At 44.4% G+C, this 27,712-nt stretch overlaps 1 protein-coding gene and 1 long non-coding RNA gene across 7 annotated transcripts in view; one reads left to right on the plus strand and one right to left on the minus strand.

Moving 5' to 3' along the window:
- The window catches only part of LOC125632014 (uncharacterized), an 83,449-nt gene that overhangs the window by 32,297 nt on the left and 23,440 nt on the right, over nt 1–27,712 (plus strand). For 4 of the 6 annotated variants that reach the window (XR_007355138.2, XR_007355137.2, XR_007355136.2 and 1 more), the window contains exon 3: nt 14,481–14,605. This is a non-coding gene — a long non-coding RNA (uncharacterized LOC125632014). Of the gene's footprint in view, nt 1–14,480; nt 14,606–27,109; nt 27,350–27,712 lie in introns of all 6 variants that reach the window. The other 2 variants (XR_012667088.1, XR_012667089.1) reach the window with 2 other exon arrangements.
- ANKRD33B (ankyrin repeat domain 33B) overlaps nt 1–27,712 on the minus strand; it is a 107,499-nt gene that overhangs the window by 4,791 nt on the left and 74,996 nt on the right. Inside the window, exon 3 of the mRNA XM_048839604.2 lies at nt 12,193–12,333. Within this exon, the coding sequence (XP_048695561.1) occupies nt 12,193–12,333 (141 nt within the window). The remainder of the gene's footprint in view (nt 1–12,192; nt 12,334–27,712) is intronic.

Genomic DNA, 27,712 nt, shown 5'->3' on the forward strand with positions numbered 1-27,712 from the left:
TTGAAAGATAACAGCAGACAGGATTTCAAGAAGAATCTGGTTAACAGTATCAAAAGCTGTAAAGAGGTCAACAAGAATATGACAGAGTAGAGGCCATGATGTTTGGCCCTGGTCTACTCTTCACCTCCCCATCAGCCTGTCTGTTTCTGAACTCCTATTCTCTTCCCCTACACCAGCCTCCTGTTCCTTCACCTTTCCCCCTCTCAGCCTGTCCCCTTAACCTGACAGTCCCTGGACCCCCAACCTCTCCTCAACCCCTGTGCCTGCACTCCTTCCCCTCTCCAACTTACGTAGGTCTCTCTGGGAATATAGGAAATTGCATGGGAGTTGTTTGTTTGTTGTGTTCATACAACATACATTTTAATAGTAAGCCGAGGGTGGGAATGATTTATTACATAGGACAGGGCCCCCAACCACGTGCTGTGGATTCTGAATGTGTTTAAATTGGCCCTGGGTTTTCAGATCAAGTTTGCTGATGGTCAACCTCCCACGCATGCTTCCCCCACACCCCTAAAACCACACACACACAAAACCAAAACATTAACAATTCCAGGGCATATCATCCAGCCAGCCACGATGTTAGGGGAGGTGGCTATTCTGATATATGATTAAACAGATTAACCAATTTGTGAGGCCATCTCCACTTGGATTTGTTTGCAAACAGGCAACACAAAGCCAAGAGTGTTTGCCTCCAGATATATTCTGGATATAGAATCATGGAAGAACTGCGCTCTGACTCTAAACCACAGTCAAATACACTGTGTTTCCTCTTACTCAGATACATTTCTCCAAATTGATTAGAGAACATTTACAAGGGTCCGTTGGGCTCACTATTTGTGCTGCCTCTTCTATGATTTCAGGTTCTAGCAATACAAATTGACACATTCCCAGCTCTTTTTGGAGCTATATCTCACAAAAGAAATCTACCAAATACAGAGATCCAAATCTTTTAGCAGCATACTCAATGCTGATTTTATTTCTCATCTAATGAAATCTTGTGTGTCACAAGATTTTCTTAGGACGCTACTGACTTACTTTGCAAATCCAGAAACAGTCCTAAACAAATTCCTCATTCAACAGAATTTCTAGGGACTTTATCAATTGGGTCAGACATCAATATTCGAGCCCTTTTTCAAAGGTTATGGCAGTCTCATTGAACTATTTGTCATTCAGATTTAAGGCTGGTCTAGCGAGTCTTCTTTTAGAAAATGTGTGCATTGCCCTTAGTCCTCATTTTCCTCAGATTAAATCATGTCCCGAATCCTGTTTTTCAAGCAACTAATTTGAGTAGATGTGTCACTTTGGGATATTAATATTATATTCAGTTAATGAGGTTTCATGTCTCAAGAGATTGTTATCTGCAAAACCTGACATCACTGCTGCTGTGTTTGTGCTGGGCTGCCAAAGCACCAAAGTTCCAATTAATCAGAATTTCAGACCTCTGAATAAAAATGCCCAGGGTACTATGAATTTTTTTTTATTAAAATCGAGTTGTAAGTCGCACATTTCCTGCATTGCTCCTTTAGCCTATCTGATTAGTGACAGAATATACAAACAACTGGGTTTCTTCTCAATGTATGCAGGTCTGTTAATAAGTAGGATCTAAAATTCTGGTTAAATATTCATCTCTTTTAAAAAATACCTGCCCCACTAAATAAAGCCGCATCAGGACTTTAATTAAATGGATTCCTCAAGGAAAACTGCACCCATTTTGCTCAGTTTAGTAATATGAGAGTGCTAGAGTAAGTAGAACTCTAGTCAGGTCAACTCTGAAGCTCTCAGCCAGGCAACACTTTCCCTTTCAGGGTTTGGCCCTGTGGACCTACACCATGAAATGTATTATTTAAGGTCCAGATTCTGCTCTCTTATACTGGTTTAAATCCCCAACCGCTCCAATGGTTTCACTGGAGTAGCTTTGGTGTAAATGAGAGCACTAGCTGGCCCTCCATTTTTAAATCACAGTTGGCATTTCTGCATGTCTTCTGCTGGAGGTGGTTATCTTGCTAAGAAGTGATAAGATTTGTGACCCTGGCAGTGCGGCAGCCCAATGGAAGTAACAGCAGAACAGTAATGAACCTGCTTTAATATGTACTTTTTGGAATGTAAAATGAATTCACATTTTTTAAAGATTAAACATTATGGCCAAGATTTTCCAAAGTGGCTAGTGACTGTGGCTGCTTCAGTATTTTGGTTCCAACCCTGACTTTCAGAAAGAACCGGCACTCTGAAAATTGGGTTCTAATCATTCATCACATTTTTCCCTACAGGTTCCCCCATGCGACTGCTATACCCAGTACTAAAGCAGGCTGGAAACTTGGTTAGTCTCCAGTACTGAGCTCTTGCATTGCCAGTGTCACAGAAATAATACACAAATAATATCGTAATACATGTACACAGTAAACACCTTCTGGTCATGATTTACAGCAGAAAGCACTCCATAGTGCTTTGATCATCCTCATTATAAGGTTCGCTGTCACAGGGTGACTGATCCCTTTAAGAGGAAGCAGGGTCCAGGGCACATGGAATGATTAACTGCTGCCCAGTTGCGCTTAAGGAAAGGCACCTGGGCCTTCAGATGGCTGCAGGTACAAGTTGGCAGATGCCTGTAGGCACAGCATGGCTTAAGGCTCCTGCAGGGCCCTGAGTCCTGCAGGAAGACACCAGCCGGAAAGCCTGTGGAGAAGGCCATACTCCGAGCAACAGGTTCTGGGATGGGAGGAAAACAGACCCTCAGAGAGGAGAGCTGTGCCCATCTTGGAACTGGTGCAGAAGAGTGTTTGAACTCTGAAGGGAAGCCAGACCCTCAGGGAGGAGGAGCTGTGACCATCGGAACCTGGGATGAAGACTTTGTAGGTTTCAGTTCTATTTTGAAAAACTTTGTGCAGGACTTTATAAATTGGCTCCGGGGAGGGGAATGAATATCTGGACTATGAGGACTTTTTAAGGGATCTGAGTGAAGAGGAAACTGAGGCAGGCCTCAGCAAAGCCACACTTGGTCAGCAGTGGGCACTACAGGGCAGGCACCCATTTAAACTGGCATACTGGGCTATAATCTACAGCAGTGGTTTTCAACCAGGGTTACACAAGGTTTTCCAGGCGGTACATTAACTCATCTAAATATTTGCCTAGTTTTACAATAGGCTACATAAAAAGCACTAGCGAAGTCAGTACAAACTAAAATTTCATACAGACAATGTCTTGTTTATACTGCTCTATATACTGAAATATAAGTTCAATATTTATATTCCAATTACATTATTTTATAATGATATGATAAAAATGAGAAAGTAAGCCATTTTTCAGTAATAGGGTGCCTATGCACTTGTATTTTTATGTCTGCTTTTGTAAGCAAGTAGTTTTTAAGTGAGGTGAAACTTGGGGGTACACGAGACAAATCAGACTCCTGCAAGGGGTACAGTAGTCAGGAAAGGTTGAGAGCCATTGATCTACAGTATTCTGTACAGGGAATTCCACTAGCATCAGAAACTTCCCCGTCCTGTCCTGCAGTGGCAAACTCGCTTTCTCACTCACTATACTCGTGCACATAGGGGACATGTCACCATACCAACAACATCCTTTGAAGCAACGATACCACTTCACTCCTATGGGGCATAGGGGAAAGGGAAAGTCATGATAATAAAGCAAACAATGGAAAATCATGGAATCCATGGCTTTGAAGAATGCCGTCACAAAATTTCTTACAACTGTTTTCTGATTACTTACTTGCTTAGTATTCAGTATGACTAGCAAGCTTCAGGATTTACAATGCACTACCTCTAAGCACAGCTGAAATTGCCAGTCTAAAAACCTCACAATACTAGAATTAATAATGTAAATACATCTCAGTAATATAAGTGTGTGGGGATTGGGGTGGAAGGGTGGGGGGGTCAGAGGAAGATCTTAAAGCTTCCTGAACTTCAGATGTTTGAAAACTTCAATGGTCCTTTAACATAAGCTACTGTAAAACTATTCTTAAAAATGCCTACTGTTGGAAAGTATGGAAATGCAGAGATAAGGTACCCAAACGAAGAAGTTACTCACCTTGTGCAGTAACGATGGTTCTTCTAGATGTGTGTCCCTATGGGTGCTCCACTTTAGGTGTCTGTGTGCCCCTGCACCTCTAATCGGAGATTTTTGGTAGCAGTGTCCCGTTGAGCCCATGCATGTGCTCTCCCTCCCTCGTGGTTTGCCTCAAGGCTATTTAGCACTGCACGGGTGGTGCTCCACAACCCCCTCACTTCCTTCTCTACCACAGAGCCCTATAGAGAACTCCGAAGTAGAGGAGAGGAGGGCGGGTTGTGGAGCACCCATAGGGACACACATCTCGAAGAACCATCGTTACTGCACAAGGTGAGTATCTTCTTCTTCGAGTAGTGTCCCTGTGGGTGCTCCACTTTAGGTGACTCCGGAGCATTACCCACCACGGGAGGCTGCGACTTTGGAGCAGAGTCTTTTACTACAGAGAGTACTGTGGAGTCGAAGATGGTGTCAGCGGCCAAATCTTCAGTGATCGCATAAAGTTCTGTAAAAGTATGAACAGAGGCCCCAATCATTGCTCTATAGATTGGGGAGATAGGGGTATCCCTATGGAATGTGATTGAGGTAGGAACTGATCTCATGGAGTGAGTATGGACGGAAGCAAGTTGTGCCCTTGCTAAGTGATTGATGCAACTGGAAACCCTTTTGGATAGTCTTTGAGCAGATATCACAGAGCTTTTGGATCTTTCTGTGGATGAAAGGAAGAGTTTAGGGGATTTCCTGAAGTTCTTAGTCCTGTCCAAGTAGAATGCTAATGTCCTTCTAATATCTAGCATATGCACAATTGTCTCCCAGTTGTCACAATGTGGTTTTGGGAAAAAACAGGGAGTTGGATCTTTGATTCATATGGAAAGTGCAGAAAAAGTAGGGAGAAACTTGGGATATGGCCTTAGAGTTGTTTTTATTTATTTATTTAAAGACAAAGGCCGTGAATGATGGGTGTGCCATCAGTGCCGCTATTTCTCCTATGTGCCTAGTTGAGGTGATGGCAATTAGAAATGCTGTCATCATGGACAGGTGTAAGAGAGAACAAGGTGCCCTGGACTCGGAGGGAGGTCTAGTCCAAGCCCTGAGAACTAGATTAAAGTCCCAGGCTGGAGCGGGTGGTGTCACATGGGGGAAGAGAGTCCCAATGCCCTTAAAGAGTGTACACATTAGTGGTTGAGTAAACTCCAAGTGAGAAGCCATTTTCGCCATGAGATGTACCTTGAGGGAGCTGAGTGAGAGTTTAAAATGTAGTGCAAAATCAGAGGGAGGAAAGATGAGGTTGGGTCTGTCCGTTTGGAATGGGACAAACTTGGAGTTGTTTCCATTTTGTAGCTAGGTATGTCGAGTGGTCAACTTGTGGTTGTGTTGCAACATGTGTTTCAGCTTGTCAGAGCATTCTGCTGCTAAGCCTTGGAACAAAGAAAGATCCAAGCCTGGAGACAGAGGACCCATGGCTTGGGGTGAAGGGTCAGCCCATTGTTTTGAGAGAGCGGGTAAGGAATGGGCTGACGTCAGAGGAACAGGAGGGCATATTGCCATCTGTGTCAGGTAAGGGAGCCAGACTTGTCATAGTCAAGAAGGGCAATCACAATAACTCTCGCTTTGTTTCATTGAATTTTCAACAGAATCTTGGATAGGGTAAAAAACTGGGAAAACGTATACAAGAGGACCCTGTCCACTGGGAAGATGAGGGCAACTGCAAGTGAATGTTTCCCCAAAGGGTGGCTGTATCTTGAAACACCTGTGAATTCAGTATACACTCATTGTCGAGAGAAAATTCCAACTGAGACTGTTGGTTATCCCATTCTGTATCCCTTGCAGACAGACAGCTGAGATGAGCACATTGTGATGGGTGCATCAATTCCAAAGTTTGAATGCTGTCTTGCAGAGGGAGGGAGATCTGGCAGCTCCTTGGCAGTTTATACAAAACATACAGGTCACATTAAGTCCATCATAACTTTTGTGTGTTGTTTTTGATGAGAGGCAGAGTTTATGCACAGGCACTCCTGACAGCCCCTAACCCCAAAAGAGTGATGTGGAGGGTCATTTCTGTGGAAGGCCATTTGTCCTGAACCTTGTTGTTGTGTAGGTGAGCTCCCCAGCATATTAGGGAGACGTGTCCCAGGGTGGTGAATGTGGGTAGTGAGAGGAGCGCTCTCGCTTGTACTGCATCAGGTTGGTGCTGATAAAGTCCAGTCACTGTACTGGGGTTAGTATGCCATTACAATGAACTGAACCTTGGAGACTACCCTGTGTGGAGCAGTCTGTACCTATAATGATCCTGCCCCAAAGGTAAGCAGTAGGAAATCTCCTGTATGATGGTTGTATTGAGATATGGAAGTAGGCACCCTGTAAGTTCAGGGCTAGAAATCAATCTCTTTGCTCTAGAACTGGTCCTAACTGCTGTGAAGTAAGGTAAGGTGACTTCTGAGTGGGGTGACAGGTGTATAGATGGCAGCTGATACTGTAAGGTATCGTTGTTCAGGCCCCCAACCAGCTCATCAAAGTGCTTATAAGAGGCAGTTTGAGAGGTCATGGACTGGGGTGCAGACTGTTCTCACTTTTGAGCCCTGGGCCTCTTACACTGTGGCTCATAACAGCACAGAGATGGTGATTATTGAGAAGATTGTGATCAGTGGTGTGGTTGAGAGGTATATCTTCTCTTCTGTTCCACAGTGTAGATTCCTAAGGAGTGTAGTGCGGTCCGAGAATCCTTCAAGATGTGGAGAGAAAATCTGTCTTCTCTGCAAAGAGTTTGGCCCTTCAAATTGGAAGTCTGTAGCTCTTTGGGAAATCTAGAGAGGTGTAGCGAACAAAAAAAAAAACCCCACAACCCACCTCAGTACCACTGTCATGGAGACTTGGCGGGCAGCTGTAACAGCTACATCCAGTGGTGTCTCTAGGACCGGTCTGGCTATTAACTGACCTTCTCTAAGAATGGTCTGAATCTGTTCTTTTTGTGTTTCCAGTAATGTTTCAGAAACTTCCTGGGTTTCCCAAGATTAACAAAATTGTTTTGGCCATGACAGTTTGGTAATTTATGACTCTAAACAGTAATGTTGTTGATGAATACGCCATCTTGCGAAGCCAGATCATATGGAGTTGACTTGGCATTATGTTGCTTGCTTCATGCATTAACCACATCCACTATGATGGAGTTGGGTTGCAAATGTTGAAAACAAAGCCTGCCTCTTTGGGTAGAGATGTAGGGTTGTTTTTGTTTACACTCTGTTGCTGGTTGGTGCGATGGAGGCTGGCTCTGCCAGATGATTTTGGTAGGATCTAGAATCAGCTCATTAATTGGGAGGACAGTTCTAGATGAGAAGGTAGTGTGCAGAATTTCCACCAACTTGTGATGTGTATCTGCCACCTCCTGTAAGGGAATCTGCAGCTCGTCTGCCACCCTCTTGGTAAGATCCAGAAAGTTCTTAAATCTTCACCTAGTGATGAGGAGTGGGCAGCACAGTCTCATCTGGGAGAGATGAGGAGAAGTGGGCTCAAGAGGTAGCTTCCTCTTCAGGTATGGTTTTGTTTTGTTTTGTTTGTTTTTCCCCTTCCCCCTTCTTTCCTGTTCTGAAAAAGCTGTCTCCTGTTCTGGCTCAGGTGCTCTCCTGCCCTGGCTCAGGTGCCAGGCTGTAGCAAACCATCTGGTGGATTCTCCCTGAGAGACACCAGAGACGGTCGCGCCATGTGTGTGTATATACCCGAAAAGTTACAATATAGCCTTGGGAGGGAGAGGCAGGAAGGCAGGCACGGGCGGTTGGCATGATGGAATTGGGGATGACCCTTATAGTGTGGTGGTGGGCCACCTTGAGGGGCCAGGGAATGATCTTCTCCTGGCCAGTGTCAGATTCGTCAGTGGGTAAGGGTGCTGCTGACTGGGGTATTGGCAGTATACAGCCCAGTGCTAAGAGCAATTCTGGGTGCGGGGATGTGCTTGATACCAGGGTCCTGGTACCAAGTAATGGGGATTGTGGTTCTTCCCCAATCATCAGGTCTCCAGGGTACCAGAGCTCATGCAGTACCATGGGTTCATTTGGTACCACCGAGGAGGGTCTGTGGTACATTGTCAGTACCGATAGTTGGGCAGAGCACTCCCTAAATGAGAGTTTTGCCCAGTACAAAAAGTTTGTTGGTGCCACTTTTTTAGAGACGGTATGGTAATTGTCTCTCCCTGGGTACTGAGGCCACAGGTCTCCAGAGTATCCGAGCACCTGTGTTACCATGGGCTCATCCGGAACCCCAGAGGAGTGTCTGTAGTCGGTATCAATGGTTGGGAAGGTGCAGAACACTTCCTAGATGGGAGTTTTGTTGCATCTGGTACTGAAGGGTTTCTCTATGCCGCTCTTTTAGAGATGGTACGAAGAAAGAAAAGGAGTACTTGTGGCATCCGATGAAGTGAGCTGTAGCTCATGAAAGCTCATGCTCAAATAAATTGGTTAGTCTCTAAGGTGCCACAAGTCCTCCTTTTCTTTTTGCGAATACAGACTAACACGGCTGTTACTCTGAAACCTGTCAGAGATGGTACAATAACTGTCCCCTCTCCTTTGGGGATGGTATTGTTGCCTCAGAGCATGAGGGTGGAAGCCTCTGGTGTCTTGGTGCCCAAGCAGAGCTCACAGCAGGGCTTCTCCGTGTCGAGATGGTAGGGTAACTGTGCCTGCTTGGTACAGAGTAGAGCTCAGAGCAGCACAGAGCTTACAGAAGCCCCTTGTCGGTGGGGAGAGCAGAGCTCAGAGCAGGGCAGAGCTCACAGCAGGAAGCCCCATGCTGAACCAGAGCTGCCGCTTAGCTCGCAGCAGGAGGTTCCTCTGCTGGTATTGTCCTACCAAGATGGCTGCACTGGGGAACACCCCTCTGGCTGGCCAGTTGCTTGGAGGAGCCTTTCCAGGGGGAGTCTGCTTGTGGCGGCTTCTTTCTCTCTCTCTCTCCTCCTCTTCACCACTCGACCCCTTTGGAAGTGAAGGCTCCAGGGATGATCCGGGGTCACCACCCGCCGGAGTCCCCTGCAGACTGAAGTGTTTTCTCTATCGGGAAGAATTTTAACTTCAGCTCCCGGCTCCTGTGAGGCTGCAGTTTTAGGTGTGGCAGGTAAAGCACTTCTGTGAGGGTCTCCCAGGCACAGTGAGAGTGTCTGGCCATTATAGGAACTGACTCCTGGCAGGAGAGGCACCGCTTGGAGCAGAGAGATCCAGGCAAGCCTCTGGGCAGAGGGTATTATCCTCTAGCAGGGAGGAATATGCAGAAAAACATCGTCTTTTCTTTTTAACTGAAAAAAAAAATAATTATGAGTCTACTAGATGTCTGGGGCGGGGGGGGAGAATGCCCCCGGACAGGGAAGGAAAGTGAAATTCTTTTCCTTTTTCTCTTTTCTTTTTAAACCAAAGGAATAAAATAAATAAAACAAAACACTAGCCTGAGTACTTTTAGAGAACAAAGGTAACAAAACAAACACTACTTATGCTAATGACACAGATAAGGAAGGGACAACTGCTCATTCTGTAGAGAAGGAAGTGAGTGGGGGTTCTCCCTTGCAGTGCTAAATAGCCTGGAGGCAGACCACAAGGGAAGGAGAGCACATGCGGGGGCTCAACAGGAGACTGCTACCAAAAATCTCCGATTAGAGGTGCAGGGGCACACAGACACCTAAAGTGGAGCACCCATAGGGACACTACTCAAAGAAGAACATTAGCTTTCCCTTGTACCCTTGTATTGCTACTAAATTCACAAGATAAGCTTATTCCTGCATACTGCACATTTTCAGCATTAACAATATGATACATATCCTTGCTAGGCTTTACCTGACTTAAGAAGTCTCAGGAAAATTTTCCATCTCTTTCCTGTTTGAACTCTGACAGGGCTAGAGACACCAAACTGAAGCCAGAGATCCCCAGGGGTTACCTCCTGTGTATGCCCCAAAAGACACTTTGACTCTCAGGAGATAGGTAATAACTCATTTGCATGTATATGTTTTTGCTTGCTTTAATCTGTAAATAACTCTCACTTCTTTTTCCTATTTAATAAATCTTTAGATAGTTCATTACAGGATTGGCTACAAGCCTGTCTTTGGTGAAAGATCTAGGGTAACAATTGATCTGGGGTAAGTGACTGGTCTCTTGGAACTGGAAACAACCTGAATATGGTGTGATTTTTGGTGTAAGTGACCATTTATCACGAAGTCCAACTTGCCTGGGTGACAAGATAGACTGGAGAGGTCAAGGTTATTGTCTGTGACTCCATGGTAAGACTGTTATAGTGATCAAGGAGTTCACACTTCTTACTGGGTTGGTGAAATCTGATTATAGAACACACCATCAGTTTTTTTTTTTTTTGGGGGGGGGGTCTGCCCTGTTTTTGACAGTCTGCCCTGAAGCTGGTACTCTCAGTGTTGAGCTACTCCAGACAGTGTGACATATGGTATATCTACATTTGAGGTGGGACTGTGATTCCTAGTTCGCATAGATGTACCCATGGTACCTCTGCTCAAACTAGCATGCTAAACATATCGGTGTAGCCCGGGCAGCACAGGGGGTGACTTGGGCTATCTGTCTAGCGTGTGCCCAGGGGGACCATGTGGATAGCCGAAGCCACTACCCATGCAACCCCAGCTACATTGATGTTTTTAGCACATTAGCTTTAAGTCTACATGAGCGGGGAATCACAGAGCTGAAATGTAGATGTACCCTCAGGGTAAAAGACTATCAAAGGTGTGAAGTGGTTCTTAAAGTGTATATGTGTTATGTTCTTCCTGGGGAGTTGGCTAAGTGTGTGACTGTGTGTGAGGATCTGAATCTTACAGTACCAAGAGCCAGTGTGAGCATGTGCATATTGAGGCATTGCTCAAAGAGGATAGAGGGAAGGTGGCTTGTGCTACCTTTATGTCCTTTGATAGTGTTAGGTGGAATCCTGGTGGGTGACAGTGACTGGGTTGTAAAAGGAGGTGAAGAATTTGGACATTTCCACAACTGTGAGGCTGGCAGAGTAAAGGTATTTATGTTAATGGGGTGTATTGGGGCACTGTTGAAAGAGCATGGGCATGACGACATACTGCCAAGCAACCTTAACTCTTTGTTAACATAGTTCTTTGCCATTGAATTTCATAGTTTTTTTAACAGGTAAACATATGGTGTTGTTAGGTGTTAGTGGTCATTTAGACAGCTGTACATATCATGTCCTGGGACTTGCATACTGAGCGCCCCCCACCGCCCCATGTAAACACACATACACACACCAGCCCTGCTTCACCACACATCCCTATTCATGGCCCTGACCCATTCACTGCATTCCCCCCTCCAACTTGGCCCCTCCCCAACGCTGTATACAGGCCCCCCACCACAAGCAGGGAACTCATCTCCCTGAAATCTTCACTCCCTGACATACAAACATTTCTATTATTATTAATTCCCCCCCCCTCCCACAGCCTGGCTCACATGCAGTCCCTGGAGTGAAGGACAACTATATGACAGTGGAATGGTGTTTCTGGTCACATTTCTGAATGGTTGGAGGGTGGAGTTTGTGGCAGGGCTGGGGAGAGAAATCACAGACAGGATTTCTGCTCCACAATACTGACTGTTTTATGTTTAAGAGAAAGTATTTCTATGCCATACAGCACACATTTTTCAGTCAGCGAAGAACCTTCCAATTTCTCAATGAATGTTCTTCCATCACTTACTCATAGCAGTGCTGGGGTGCACTGGCAGCGCTGGAGGGGATTAAGCTACAGGAAGGTTTGGCTGCAGGGGATTGGGGCTCAGAGGGTTGGGGTGAATTGGCAGAGCTGGGGGTGCATTGAGATTGGGGTGGAGGGGCTGGGATGCACTAGCAGGGCTGTAGGGTGCCATGCCTCCCTCACCTAAGTCCCCAACTTACTTATCTACTTCTCATGGATGATGCAAGTCTAAACCAATGAATGCTTGTAATTTCTGCTGAGCTGCTCAGATGGAAATTCAAGAGCAGTGTAAAGTACTATTGTAACAATAATAATAATTAATAAATAAAACTGCTTCACTTCTGTATTTACAAGACATTCAGAAATTGTTTTCATTTGTATCAATAGCTCCACCATGCCTCTCAATAAAGTAAATACTGGAAAGGCCAGCTTTTCATAGATTTACTGCTATCCTATTCAGAGCAAGAAGTACTGATGAAGCAAAGAATTTCAAATACCTGCCAACATTAAGGCTCTGACACATTCAGTTCGGCCTTGCATTGCAGATTTCATCAGTGCTGTGAATCCAAATACATTCCTCTTCTCAATATCAAGACCAGGAAAATAGTTCAACAAGTAGTTTGTAATGGTTATATGCCCTGTAGAAGGATAAAACAAGGGAGAGAAGAGTTATCACTACTGAAAAATATTAGAGTTAAGAATCACTCTGAGGTTTAGAAAAGGAGGACTTGTGGCACCTTAGAGACTAACCAATTTATTTGAACATGAGCTTTCGTGAGCTACAGCTCACTTCATCGGATGCATACTGTGGAAAGTTTAGAAGCACTCCTTTTCTTTTTGCGAATACAGACTAACACGGCTGTTACTCTGAAATCTGAGGTTTAGACTGCTTGAAACTTTTGAAACTGCTTGAAACTTGAAACTGCTTGAAATTGACCACTAGCAGCTATCAAATACGCAAGCCATGGCTACTTAATACTATACCATTCTCTCACATCCTTTTTCACATGCTGCAGTCATTAGCATTTACTCTTAAAGTGTCATGATGGTCTGACTGGAGCATGGGAACAGGAGCCTGGGTTCTAATCCCAGCTCTGACATTGACTCTGAGTGTGGCTTTCCCCTCTATAAAAACTGATGTAATAACACTCCTACTTACCCACCTCAGCGGTTGTTTGTGGGGAATAGCTAAGAACCACATTGTGGCATGTCATAGTAAGACTTTCCTGTACCAGTTACCCATACAGTGGACAGTAGCACAGAGGGAAGAATAGCCTGTGTGGGGCTACGATGTGTCCCCCAATTCATACTGGTGGGAAGGGATAGGGAACAGGTGGAGCTGTGTGGTTCCACCACCTTCAGTGTGCCGGCCAGCACAGCAGCACTAGGGGATGTAGGCTGTGCCAGTTATCGGGCTGGAATGGAGGAAGCCAAAACACAGAATCATCAGGGTCTGCTATTAGGGCCGTGCAAAGACATTCTGCCCCATACACTGGGCTTGTGGGAAAACCAAACTGACCCCTAAAACTCTTTGAAAATGAAAGGTCTGATGCAAGTGTGAAGTTATTCATTGTACGCACATATTGTCAAAGAACTGGACAAGATACTGCCATGGAGATATGCAGGCAGCTGGTTCCTGTTCTCTAAAATCATCGAGTTTGATTAATGTCTGGTTGCACAAGACAGAGCTGAAAATCTCAACAGAACTTTGGGTGGGTTGATATTAGACAAAGGGATTATTTGTGTTCTCTTTTTGCTCTTTTTCACCATTTCTTTCCCTGCCTGGCTGTGGAGAGCCACTGGGCCACTCACTAGCAATAGGCCAGTGGGGCAGCTTTACTGGCTTCACAGTAAAATCAATGTGACTGATGTTCTGCTGTCAAGTTTTACTCTCCAAAAATGGCCATTGCTGCCTTTCATTTCCTTTGGCTTGTGTGCCACTGTCACTGGTGTCAGCAGGGATATGAAGAGCACTGGAAGACTATCACTGGCTAAAATAATAAGTGTTACAGAGCTAACAGCCTGAAGACCAATTAAAACATCAAGCCCTTACAACTGGACTAACAGAAGATGACAAACATCTAGTGCCATTATGACTCATTCAAAACAGTTTTCCCTTCACTTGTCATTTATTTTATGATGGTTTGATGGTTTGTATAATAATGCAGTCCGTCAGGCAGCTGCAACAATCACAGCTTAACTACTGTGAGCTGTAAAAAACGTACTGTCATCTCACTCTGCAGTCCAGTTGGATATTCTGCGATGCATGGCTGTCAAGTATATCCAGAAATGTTACTGAAGCAGATTGTAATTCACACAGAGCAATTTTTAAAAGAAATTTGTCGCAGCACATTTGGTGCAGTTTTCCTCAGCAGTTGTTTGCACCAACACAGTCCTACACTTCTTCTGGAAGGCAGGAAAAGCAAATTTTTTGCCAGTTAAATGGTTTTAGATAGATCTGTAGTCGTAGTGTTAACAATGTTTTCAGTCTCAGCCTTCTCTGAGGTTTGCCAAATCCCACCAACCCATTTGTGTAACCGGAAACTTCCTTGAAACTCAAGCAATTTCATAGACAACCTAAAACAGGAGTTTAAATTGTGCGAGAATCAAAGAAATTGAAGGCCAAATGCATAGTGGTTCTGCACCTTGTGTCATCACTTAGTTCAGTACAAAGTGAGTGCAAACTAGGTGTAAAAAAATACCAAATTAGAATTGCAATGATTTACGCTCATTTTCAACTGGACCCATAATATGAACCAATGCCCCAATTCTGCTCATGTTGCAGTCGATGGCACAACTCCTATTGACTTCAGTGGAAGCAGGATCAAGCCACAAATAAGGACAATGAAGACAATTAACACTAATGGAATCTCTGTGCCCAGAAGGTTTGCAGGACTGGCCTCTTGATCTGTAAGTATCTCTCTGCATAATCTGAAGGCCTCAATGTAGCAGAAACACTTCTGTTCAACCAGGGATATCTAGAGAACATCAGAATAGTGAGGATATTTAAAACAATAACATTACATACAAATAAATGAATTTTTAAAAAATCTCTATGTTAATTACTGTTAAAGATGCTCTTCATGTTGCCAAAAATATAACTACAGATTGGGCTAGTTGACACAGATGGGGAATGGGGTGGGGGAAATCATAGTCAAAGCTCCCCAGGGGATTGGATCTAACTTCAAGTGAAGACAAAAAAATAGCAGCAAAGTAACAAAGAAAATTAAGATCTTAAAGTCTATGATTCTAAGCAGAGCTGTGTGGAACTCAGCTGTTCAATATCACAGGGATTCATGCAAACCTCTTCAATTTCAATCCACAGGGGTTTATGTACCCTGAGGTTTGCTTCAAATTTTAGGTTCAAAGAAACACAGACTCAAAATAAAACAGTCATAAATGTCAAATTTCACATTATGTTTAGTTCAACCTGTCATGGTTTTCATACAAAGCCATGAATTTGGCCCAGGTTCTCTTGAAAAGTTCATCAGTGTGTCAGTGAACCTAGGTGAACTCTAGAGAGTTTGTACCTAACCTGAAACCAGGTGAGTATTGTGTGATTTCAGGTTTGCTACAAAAGCTTCATGAAGCTCTAAAAAGAAGTTACCATGGTTATATTTGAATTGCATGCTATTGCTGACTATTAATGACAGATGTAAAGTCTGATCCATAGTGGCAGTAACCTTGGGCTGCTATACATACAGTAGTTTAGTGGGAGTGGGAGAAAGTCACAGCACTGAGAAGGTGTGAAAGGGGATTGCGAATGAGGAAGCATGGCACTAGGAAGCTGCAGAATGGGGGGAAAATACTTTCTAACATCAAAGAGTGTGTTGGTCTGTATGCTTGGTGTGCTTCCTAACAAGAATACTATGTTCAGTGTACAGTTCTTTGTCCTGTGTGGGGATAGGGACATGTGGTGTCACGAGTCCCCCTCCCCCAATTTCTGCCATGGTGGGAGTCTGGCTGAGTGCGCCTGAGCGGGACGTGCCTGGGAAAGGCACCAACACCAGCACCAAGCACTCCCGCTCAGTCCTGCTAGGAGACACCTGGAGCAGGGAAGAGAGATGGGGCTGGCAGCACAGCAACATCAGAGGAGGTATGGGGAAGCCCTCTGAATCCCGTCTCTTCTTTGCTCGCAGCTGCAGTAACCTGCTTGGTGGTAGGTATCAGAGCCTGCTCTGGCCCGCAGGGGGGAGGCAATGGGAGAAGTAAGTTAGGAAGGAGCTCTCTGAGGGGAGTGGACTCAAGAGGGCATGGGAGGCGCAGGGGGAGCGGGAAAGGGCCCAGAGGTGACGCATGCATGGAAAGGGGTGGTCATGTGCCCGCCCCAACCTTTAAATTGTGCTCCCCAGCCACCATCAAGAGTTATGGGTTGTCTCTGTGCATGTCTCTTATTTAAAAACCTGGAGAGAGATTGTTGTCCAGCTCAAGTATCTGTTTTTCATTCACTCCATGACTAGCTTGGAGAGAACCTGTACAATTTATACAGTATTACTTGCTTATGGAAACCTTGTGCTGTTTAATTTCTTATGCATTGCATTAAATACAACTAAACTCACTTTTTCCAAGGATGGTACTGTTTCACCTTGCAAAGTGGTGCACAGCACAAGACCCAGTAACTTTTTAAAGATACCACAATAGAGGCTCAACTTAAATGTATACCCGAAATTAAAAAACATAGTAAGGGAATCAAAAAAAGTGTCACCGTGCCAAAGTAAAAGAAGCAGTGAGAGGCAAAAAGGCATCCTTTAAGAAGTGGAAGTTAAATCCTTGTGAGGAAAACAGAAAGGAGCATAATAGTGAAAAATACAATTAGGAAGGCCAAAAAAGAATCTGAAGAACAGCTAGCCAAAGACTCAAAAAATAATAGCAATTTTTTTTTAAGTACATCAGAAACAGGAAGCCTACTAAAGAACAAGCAGGGCCATTGGACGATTGAGCTTTTAAAAGATCACTCAAGGATGATAAGGCCATTGCAGAGAAACTAAATGAATTCTTTGCATTGGTCTTCACAGTTGTCGTTGTGAGGGAGATTCCCAAACCTGAGCCATTCTTTTTAGGTGACAAATCTGAGCAACTGTCCCAGATTGAGGTGTCATTAGAGGAGGTTTTGTAACAAATTGTTAAACTGAGCAGTAATAAGTTACCAGGACCAAATGGTATTCACTCAAGAGTTCTGAAAGAACTCAAATGTGAAATTGCAGAACTTCTAACTGTGATATGTAACCTATCATTTCAATCAGCTTCTGTACCAGATGACTGGAGGATAGCTAATGTGAAGCCTTTTTTTAAAAGGCTCCAGAGGTGATCCCAGCAATTACAGGCCAGTAAGCCTAACTTCAGTACCGGACAAACTGGTTGAAACTATAGTAAAGAGCAGAATTATCAGACACATAGATGAACAACCTGGAAAAAGGGGTAAACAGCGAGGTGGCAAAATTTGCAGATTATACAAAACTACTCCAGATAGTTAAGTCCAAAGCAGACTGCGAAGAATTACAAAGGGATCTCACAAAACTGGGTGACTGGGCAAGAAAATGGCAGATGAAATTCACTGTTGATAAATGCGAAGTAATGCACATTGGAAAACATAATCCCAACTATACATATAAAATGATGGGGTCTAAATTAGCTGTTACCGTTCAAGTAAAAGATCTTGGAGTCATTGTGGAGTTCTCTGACAACATCCACTCAATGTGCAGTGCTAGTCAGACAAGCTAGCAGAATGTTGGGAATCTTTAAGAGAGGGATAGATAATAAGACGGGAATATCATATTGCCTGTATATAAATCCATGTGTGATGCTCTCTACCTCGGGGGAACACCCAGCACCCCCATGTTCATCCTTGTAAAATGATTATGTGGTATCCAATGCAAAGTTTGTCATGTCGGGTGTCTTCAGAAGGCTTACGATGCACTAAGCATTGTTGTTACAGTAATGTTATAGTAAGGTTATAGGTTATAATTTCATGTATGTAGTTATGAGGCTGAAAATGTAGCCTCGTGGCTTAAAATAAGCCCAGGCAAAAACTCTCTGTGATGGGTTGGGTCACAGAGACCCCCTTGGGACTGCCACCTGATGTGCTGAGACTACCTCTGACCCCATTTTCCCTGCCAGCTTGGGACTCCAGTACCCTGTCTTGTTGAGCCAGACACGCTAGCCTGCTGCAAACACAGACCCAGGTCTGAACCACGTCCCCCACAAGCAGCAGACTTAAGTGAAAACAGCTTAAGAAGTGCTCCTGCCTCTAGCACTCAGATACCCAGTTCCCAATGGGGTCCAAACCCCAAATAAATCTGTTTTACTCTGTATAAAGCTTATACAGAGTAAACTCATAAATTGTCCACCCTCTGTAACACTGATAGAGAGATATGCACAGCTGTTTGCTCTCCCAGGAATTAATTACTTACTCTGGATCAATTAATAAGCAAAAAGTGATTTTATTAAGTATAAAAAATAGGATTTAAGTGGTTCCAAGTAATGACAGACAGAACAAAGTAAATTACCAAGCAATATAAAACAAAAACACGCAAATCTAAACCTAATACAGTAGGAAAATAATACATCACCCTCAGAGATGTTCCAATAAGCTTCTTTCTCAGACTAGACTCCTTCCTAGTCTGAGTCCAGCAATCACTCACACCCCTGTAGTTACTGTCCTTTGTTCCAGTTTCTTTCAGGCATCTCTTTGGGGTAGAGAGGCTATCTTTTGAGCCAGCTGAAAACAAAATGGAGGAGTTTCCAGGGCCTTTTATATTCTCTCTTGTGGGTGTAAACCCCTTTGTTCTTCTGTGCAAAATCACAGTAACAAGATGGAGTCTGTAGCCACCTGGGCAAGTCACATGTGTATGAATGATTCAGCTTTTTCCAGGCTGACGCCATTACTTATATGTCAGTTTGAACATTCCCAGGAAAGCTCAGATGTGGATTGGCATCTCCCAAAGTCCATTGTCAGTTAAGTGTTTCTTGATTGGGCACTTACTGAGAAGAGTCCTTTCTCAAGAAGCTCACCAAATGCTTCACTGAGGCTATTTAAAATCAAACAAGTACATAGCCAATATTCATAACTTCAAATACAAAAATGTTACACACATACAGACAACATAATCACAACCAACAAACTACAACCTTTCCATAGACACCACACTTGGCCTCCTCCGTACAAGAATTGGTGCAACCATAGGACCCTGGTTGCAACAATGATCTATATGGTCACTGTTTATGTCAATAATGTCACATTCTCCAAGAGCTGAGAGGCAGTTCATACCTCATCAGGGCATATATAGGACAAACCCAGCCCAGCCTCACAGGAACAAAGAGCGCCGGCCTAGGCAGCAACAAAAGAATCTGTTGGACTCTCGAAGGAATCACCCCCCTTCCTTTGGTCAGTTTGGAACTGTGATGAGGTAATGTTCACCTGGCACTGAAGGGGGGGAGCAAAGCCAAGAGGGAAGAAAGAACATGACAAAAGGGAGAGACGTTTTCCATGCTCTTCCTCTCTCTTCCACCTATATTTACAGACACCACACCAAGTGACTGAAGCGCTGATCAAAGGGGAGAGCCTGGTTGAAGACCAACCAGCCAGCCTGTGCTGAGAAATATCTAAGTTTATAAGAGCACTGAAAGTGTTAAGATCAGCTTAGAATGTGTTTTGCTTTTATTTCATTTGACCAAATCTGACTTGTTATGCTTTGACTTATAATCACTTAAAATCTATCTTTATAGTTTAATAAATTTCTTTGTTTATTCTACCTGAAGCAATGTGTTTACTTTGAAGCGTTTCAGAGACTCCCCTCGGGATAACAAGCCTGGTACATATCAATGTCTTTGTTAAATTGACGAACTCATATAAGTGTGTGGTGTCCAGTGGACATAACTGGACACTGCAAGACGGAGGTTCCTAGGGTTGTATCTGGGACCAGAGATATTGGCTAGTGTCATTTGGTTGCACAATCCAAGAAGCAGCTTACATGCTAGAGGTTGTGTGTGAACAGTCCAGGAGTGGGGGTTCTCACAGCAGAGCAGGGTAAGGTTGGCTCCCAGAGTCAAGGATTGGAGTGACCTAGCAGACCACTGGTCCAGATAACACCAGAGGGGAACGTCACACCAATGTATGCCCACATATTGAATACTGCGTGCAAATGTGATCGCCCCTTCTCAAAAAAGTATATTGGAACTGGAAAAGGTTCTGAAAAGGGAACAAAAATGATTAGGGGTATAGAACAGCTTCCATCTGAGGAGAAATTAAAAAGTCTGGGACTTTTTAGCTTGGAAAAGAGAGGACTAAAGGGGAATATGATAGAGGTCTATAAAATCATGACAGGTGTGGAGAAAGTAAATAAGGAAGTGTTGTTTACTCCTACTCATAACACAAGAACTAGGGGTCACCAAATAAAGGCAGCAGGTTTAAAACAAAAAAAAAAGGAAGTATTTTTTCACACAACACACAGTCAACCTGTGGAACTCATTACCAGAGGAGGTTGTAAAGGCCAAGACTATAACAGGGTTCAAAAAAGAACTAGATACATTCATGGAGGATAGGTCCATCAATGGTTATTAGCCAGAGTGGCAGGGATGGTGTCCCTAGCCTCGGTATTGCCAGAACCTGAGAATGGATGACAGGAAATGGATCATTTGATGATTAAGTTTAGAAGCGTGAGCAACAAGGGTGATGTCGTGGTGGGAGTCTGCTATAAACCACTGGATCAGGGGGATGAGGTGGATAAGGCTTTCTTCCGGCAACTAACAGAAGTTACTAGATTGCAGGCCCTGGTTCTCATGGGAGACTCCAATCACCCTGATATCTGCTGGGAGAGCAATACAGCGGTGCACAGACAATCCAGGAAGTTTTTGGAAAGTGTAGGGGACAATTTCCTGGTGCAAGTGCTGGAGGAACCAACTAGGGGCAGAGGTCTTCTTGACCTGCTACTCACAAACCGGGAAGAATTAGTAGGGGAAGCAAAAGTGGATGGGAACCTGGGAGGCAGTGACCATGAGATGGTCGAGTTCAGGATCCTGATACAGGGAAGAAAGGAGAGCAGCAGAATACGGACCCTGGACTTCAGAAAAGCAGAATTTGACAACCTCAGGGAACTGATGGGCAGGATCCCCTGGGAGAATAACATGAGGGGGAAAGGAGTCCAGGAGAGCTGGCTGTATTTTAAAGAATCTTTATTGAGGTTACAGGGACAAACCATCCCGATGTGTAGAAAGAATAGTAAATATGGCATGCGACCAGCTTGGCTTAACAGTGAAATCCTTGCTGATCTTAAACACAAAAAAAGAAGCTTACAAGAAGTGGAAGATTGGACAAATAACCAGGGAAGAGTATAAAAATATTGCTTGGGCATGCAGGAGTGAAATCAGGAAGGCCAAATCACACCTGGAGGTGCAGCTAGCAAGAAATATTAAGAGTAACAAGAAGGGTTTCTTCACATATGTTAGCAACAAGAAGAAAGTCAAGGAAAGTGTGGGCCCCTTACTGAATGAGGGAGGCAACCTAGTGACAGAGGATGTGGAAAAAGCTAATGTACTCAATGCTTTTTTTGCCTCTGTCTTCACGAACAAGACCAGCTCCCAGACTGCTGCACTGGGCAGCACAGCATGGGGAGGACGTGACCAGCCCTCTGTGAAGAAAGAAGTGGTTCGGGACTATTTAGAAAAGCTGGATGAGGATAAGTCCATGGGGCCAGATGCACTGCTAAAGGAGTTGGCAGATGTGATTGCAGAGCCATTGGCCATTATCTTTGAAAACTCATAGCGATCGGGGGAGATCCCGGACAACTGGAAAAAAGCTAATGTAGTACCCATCTTTAAAAAAGGGAAGAAGGAGGATCCTGGGAACTACAGGCCAGTCAGCCTCACCTCAGACCCTGGAAAAATCATGGAGCAGGTCCTCAAGGAATCAATTCTGAAGCACTTAGAGGAGAGGAAAGTGATCAGGAACAGTCAGCATGGATTCACCAAGGGAAAGTCATGCCTGACTAATCTAAATTGCTTTCTATGACGAGATAACTGGCTCTGTGGATGAAGGGAAAGCAGTGGACGTGTTGTTCCTTGACTTTAGCAAAGCTTTTGACATGGTCTCCCACAGTATTCTTGCCAGCAAGTTAAAGAAGTATGGGCTGGATGAATGGATGATAAGGTGGATAGAAAGTTGGCTAGATTGTTGGGCTCAACGTGTAGTGATCAACGGCTCCATGTCTAGTTGGCAGCCGGTATCAAGTGGAGTGTCCCAAGGGTCGGTCCTCGGGCCAGTTTTGTTCAATATCTTCATTAATGATCTGGAGGATGGCGTGGATTGCACCCTCAGCAAGTTTGCAGATGACACTAAACTGGGAGGAGAGGTAGATACGCTGTAGGGTAGGGATAGGATACAGAGGGCCCTAGACAAATTAGAGGATTGGGCCAAAAGAAATCTGATGAGGTTCAACAAGGACAAGGGCTGAGTCCTGCACTTAGGACGGAAGAATCCCATGCACCGCTACAGACTAGGGACCGAATGGCTAGACAGCAGTTCTGCAGAAAAGGACCTAGGGGTTACAGTGGACAAGAAGCTGGATATAAGTCAACAGTGTGCCATTGTTGCCAAGAAGGCCAATGGCATTTTGGGATGTATAAGTAGGGGCATTGCCAGCAGATTGAGAGACGTGATCATTCCCTCTATTCAACATTGGTGAGGCCTCATCTGGAGTACTGTGTACAGTTTTGGGCCCCACACTAGAAGAAGGATGTGGAAAAATTGGAAAACGTCCAGCGGAGGGCAACAAAAATGATTAGGGGACTGGAACACATGACTTGTGAGGAGAAGCTGAGGGAACTGGGATTGTTTAGTCTGCGGAAGAGAAGAATGAGGGGGGATTTGATAGCTGCTTTCAACTACTTGAAAGGGGGTTCCAAAGAGGATGGCTCTAGACTGTTCTCAGTGGTAGCAGATGACAGAACGAGGAGTAATGGTCTTAAGTTGCAGTGGGGGAGGTTTAGATTGGATATTAGGAAAAACTTTTTCACTAGGAGGGTGGTGAAGCACTGCAAAGGGTTACCTAAGGAGGTGGTGGAATCTCCTTCCTTAGAAGTTTTTAAGGTCAGGCTTGACAAAGTCCTGGCTGGGATGATTTAGTTGGGGATTGGTCCTGCTTTGAGCAGGGAGTTGGACTAGATGACCTCCTGAGGTCCCTTCCAACCCTGATATTCTATCATTCTATGATTCTATGATTACCTGTTCTGTTCATTCCCTCTGAAGCACCTGGCATCGGCCACGGTTGGAAGACAGGATACTGGGCTAGATGGACCTTTGTCCTGACCCAGTATGGCCGTTCTTATGTAAATAGAGGAGTGTCTACACAGTATAAGTAATCAATCATAGCTTAACTCGTGCATATGCCAAGCATATTTTTTGTGAAGTGTATTTGTGCCCTCAAAGACATGTTCTGTGACTCACTTTATGCCTGGCCGGGTCAGTCCACTAGAATGTCTTTTCTATTTGGTTTGACAGTACCTGGTACAATGGGGTCGCAGTTTTGGTTGGGGCGTCTAGGCACTGCTGTACTACTACAATAATAATAAATAATAATGTCAGCAGCAGCATGCAAATTCAGTCCACTATATGCAAAGGGTCCCCAGGCTATCTTTATTTAGAAATTATTTTTTTCCATCCATGCTTTACAAGGAAGGTAAATATCATTATCTCCATTTTACAGATGTGGGGACTGAGACAGGAAGGTGGAATGACTTTCCCCAAGAATACACATCATTTAGGTCTCTTGACTTCTAGTTCAGGGCCCTAAACATTGGATTATGGCGGCCTTGTTGTTATTTCTGCATATAAGCAGGCATGATGCCCAGAGGTGCTGGAACAAATTGTAGAGTGGGGGGGCTGAGATCCATTGAACCAAACTGTAAGCCCTGTATATGACGGAAACCGCTTCAAGCTAGGGGGTGCGGTAGCACCCCGAGCACCCCTCTTTCCAGCACCTATGATGATGTCACTCACTCAATGTCCTGAAAATGTGTGTCACATCAAGAAGAAAAAAGGGAGAAAATCTGTTTTGAAACATCATAGTTGAAACATTGATTTGTGCCTGCAAATGTAGAGTCCAGTCCTGTAAGATATCAAGTGCCTCCTGACAGATCAGCAGAATGGAGGCTGCTCAGCACATTCCATAACATTATCAATACTTTGTATGATTGGTCTTTACATCCTCATTTATGTAATGGAATTATTCTAATTTACAATTCTGTACTCCACTATTACTACATAACTGTGTTAGAGATTGATAGGTAGTTGGTCCATATAACACACTGGCATCCAGCAGATGTTTTGAAAGAGTGAGCAAATAAGGATTCCCACTGAATAACAGCACCTGTTATCATTCATGTCTGGCTGGAGCAATTGCTATCCTGCAGCAGCAATATTGTGCATCCAGACCCTGAGTTTTTAGTTGTATTATTATTACTTTATTTTATTGTTCCATTAACCTTTATTAAATAAAAGTTACTGTACTGTATCTTCCTCCCTTTTTTTGCTTGTTTCCATTTTTTATTCCTTCATTACTTTTTCTTTCCCTTTACTCTATGTAGTATTCTTTCCTTCTGTTTTTGCATTGTTTTTCTTCTTAAAATTATTTTTTTCCTTCTCTTCCCCATATTTTTTCATCCTCTCATCCAACTTTCTTTTTCTCCTTTCACAACAATCTCTCCTTCATTACATTTTCACATTTCTTCCCCACTCTTTTGTCATTCGTTTATTACCTCCATCCCCCTCAATCTCCCATCTAGGGTTGCCAACTTTCTAGTAGGACAAAACCAAACACCCCTGTGCGGCCCCTTCCCTGAAGCCCTTCTCCAAGGCTCTGCCCCTACTCACTCAATCCCCCCCTCCTTCAATTACTTGCTCTCCCCCACCCTCACTCACTTTCACTGGGCTGGGGCACGGGGTTGGGGTGCGGGAGGGGGACTCTGGGGTGGAGCCCAGGATGAAAGATTTGGGGTGAGGGAGAGGGCTCTGGGCTGGGGCAGGGAGTTGGGGTGCAGGAGGGTGTATGGGCTCTGGGCAGGGGGTTGGGCTCTGAGGTGGGGCCAGGGATGAGGGGTTCAGAGAGCAGAAGGGGGTTCTGGGCTAGGGCCAAGGGGTTCAGAGTGCAGGAGGGGGTGAGGGCTCCGGCTGGAGGTTCGGGCTCTGGGGATGAGGGGTTTAGGGTGCAGGAGGGGGTGCAGGCTCCAGCTGAGGGTGTGGGCTCCAGGGTGGGGCTGGGGATGAGGGATTTGGGGTGCAGGAGGGGGCTGAGGCAGAGGGTTTGGTATTGGGGGTGTGTGGGTTCTGGGAGGGAGTTTGGGTGCAGAAGAGGACTCTGGACTGGGGCAGAAGGTTGAGGAGCGGGGGCAGAGTGCAGAGCCTCCTTGGCTGCCCATGTGTCTAGGGGCTGCAGGGACCTGGAGGGCCATTTCCGGGAGCACATGGAGCTAGGGCAGGCAGGGAGCCTGCCTTAGCCCTGGGCCCCCCGCTGCGCCACTGACTGAACTGACTTTTACCAGCCCGGTTGGCATCAGTCCCTTTTTGACCGGGCGTTGCGGTTGAAAACTGGACAGCTGGCAACCCTACCCCCATCCTTTCTTCACTGCCCCACTACACCCACCCACCCAATCTTGTTCCCCCTCTTAGAATTTATAAATGCATATTTAAAACCCTTTACCATCTTTTAGGCTGTGATGAATTTACAATTCTAGACAACAGGCACATTGTCCCTGAAAAGAAATGCTTTGGCTGGAAGAGATGCTGAGAGATGGGCAGGCAAGTTACAGAGGCATGCTGGCCATTTTTCAAACCTGTGATTTGCATGCCAAATTGGGTGGTTTGTAACTGCTTCTCAATATTACTAAGCTGAAAGTACAGCTCTCTCCCTATACTATTTCAAGGTTGTCCATCTAGAGAAACCCTTGAGCTGGATGCTATCTTTGCAAAGATGTACATCTTAAATTTCAAAAAGCAAATGAACATCAGTGAGCTGAATTCACTTCTCTGCTAAGACCTTTGCTAATCTCAGGTTTTAAAAGCAATTCTGCTGCCAGCATCTTGACAGATCCTGATGCTCAGATCAGAGTGTCAGAATAACCATAAAATTCTGCATATCAAAGAGTTTTCTTTCAACCTCAATCCACAAAATACAATAGACAAGTCCTTCATACAACCTCACTAAACACTGTAGGCCTGCTTATCATCTATATGTTTCCTTTGCTGAAATGCACACAAAAGATGTGTGGAGACTATGAAATTCCATAGAACCACCTTATCTACACGCAAGTACTGTTTGGATTCAGACCCTGTGAGAGCATTTCTGAGGATGCACATCTCAGCCATATATTTGAAATGTTTTATACAATCTTACAAATAAAATAGTCTGGATTTACTACTCTGTTTAGCTCATGAAAGAATAATTTCAGATGAAGATAACAATGATCTTGGTGTAATAATTACAGGCTTATTTTTTTTTAAATTGCTATTTCAATGGCCTGGGAGTTTCTTCCACTGATTATTTTAAATGGGAATACCATGCAGTTAGGAAAAATCAATTACTGATAATAGTTTGAAATACAATGAATTAACTCAGACCATGGCCACAGGTACTGCTTCATGGCATATTTAAAGCAGGGAGATTTGCAGAGCAGCCACTTGGAGTTTGGCTCACACGTTCACTAAGCACAATTCATTAAATCTGGCCTTCTGTTTAGAAGCTAGACTTGGGCAGGTAGTTCTGCAATATTTATTTAATTATAGAACTCCTCAGCCTACCATTCATTTTTGGTGGTACTGCTCACACATCTCCCATATGGGGGAATGCACGGAGGCCCTCAAAAAAGAAAGGTCAGTTACTTACCGGTAACTGCAAAAAGAAAAGGAGTACTTGTGGCCCCTTGGACACTAACAAATTTATTTGAGCATAAGCTTTCGTGAGCTACAGCTCACTTCATCGGATGCATGTAGTGGAAAATACAGTGGGGAGATTTTATATACAGAGAGAACATGAAACAATGGGTGTTACCATACAGACTATAACAAGAGTGATTAGGTAAGGTGAGCTATTACCAGCAGGAGAGCGGGGGGAGGGGGGAACCTTTTGTAGTGATAATCAAGGTGGGCCATTTCCAGCAGTTGACAAGAACGTGTGAGGAACAGTGGGGGGGTGGGGGGGGAAGGAATAAATACGGGGAAATAGTTTTACTTTGTGTAATGACACATCCACTCCCAGTCCCAGCTTATGCTCAAATACATTTGTTAGTCTCTAAGGTGCCACAAGTACTCCTTTTCTTTTTGTGGATACAGACTAACATGCTGCTACACTGTTACCGGTAACTGTTGTTCTTTGAGAGCCACCTCTTTGCATTCACATTTCCTTGTCACCTTCCCCTCTTTCTCAGAGTTCTTATCTCAGTTTAGGACTCGATGGTGTGGAAGAAAGGACTGAGGCAGTGAAGGGATACATTCACTTATGAAGACTCAAACATCGAAGTCATGGGAGAAGGGGGTGCTTATGTAACCCAGTGGACCCAATTATATAATGGACATACTGTTTGTAGAGTTATTTAAGATCAAACCAGAGAGCACCAAACTCCATAAGTGGCCCTCCACAGAGGGGACTCGGAGAATAACCGTCACCAGTAAGTAAAATTTTCTTTTTTGGATTTAATAAAGGTGTCTACAGAACCCCCTATTAAATCAGCATTTACTGGGTGACTAGATGCCTAAGGGTACTGTTAGTGAGCGACTGAGCCTTTTACCTGTGGGTTGCTGGTTTGAATTTGGCCAAGCTCAGTACAGATTAAAATTTATGCCTATCTAGTGGATGTTTGGTGGTCTCTACAAGAGGAGATCTAAGTTTCAGCTGCCACATCACAAACTCACTAGCACACTCTACATTGCCCCAGATAATTGGCAGATTCAGCAGAGAAGCCAAGAACTTCATGAGCCAAGGAAACTCAACTGTCCCATTGCCCCAGATAAAGCGAAGAGCAATGCTGGCA

Source organism: Caretta caretta, chromosome 2 (assembly GCF_965140235.1).
Source record: "Caretta caretta isolate rCarCar2 chromosome 2, rCarCar1.hap1, whole genome shotgun sequence".
NCBI lineage: Eukaryota > Metazoa > Chordata > Testudines > Cheloniidae > Caretta > Caretta caretta.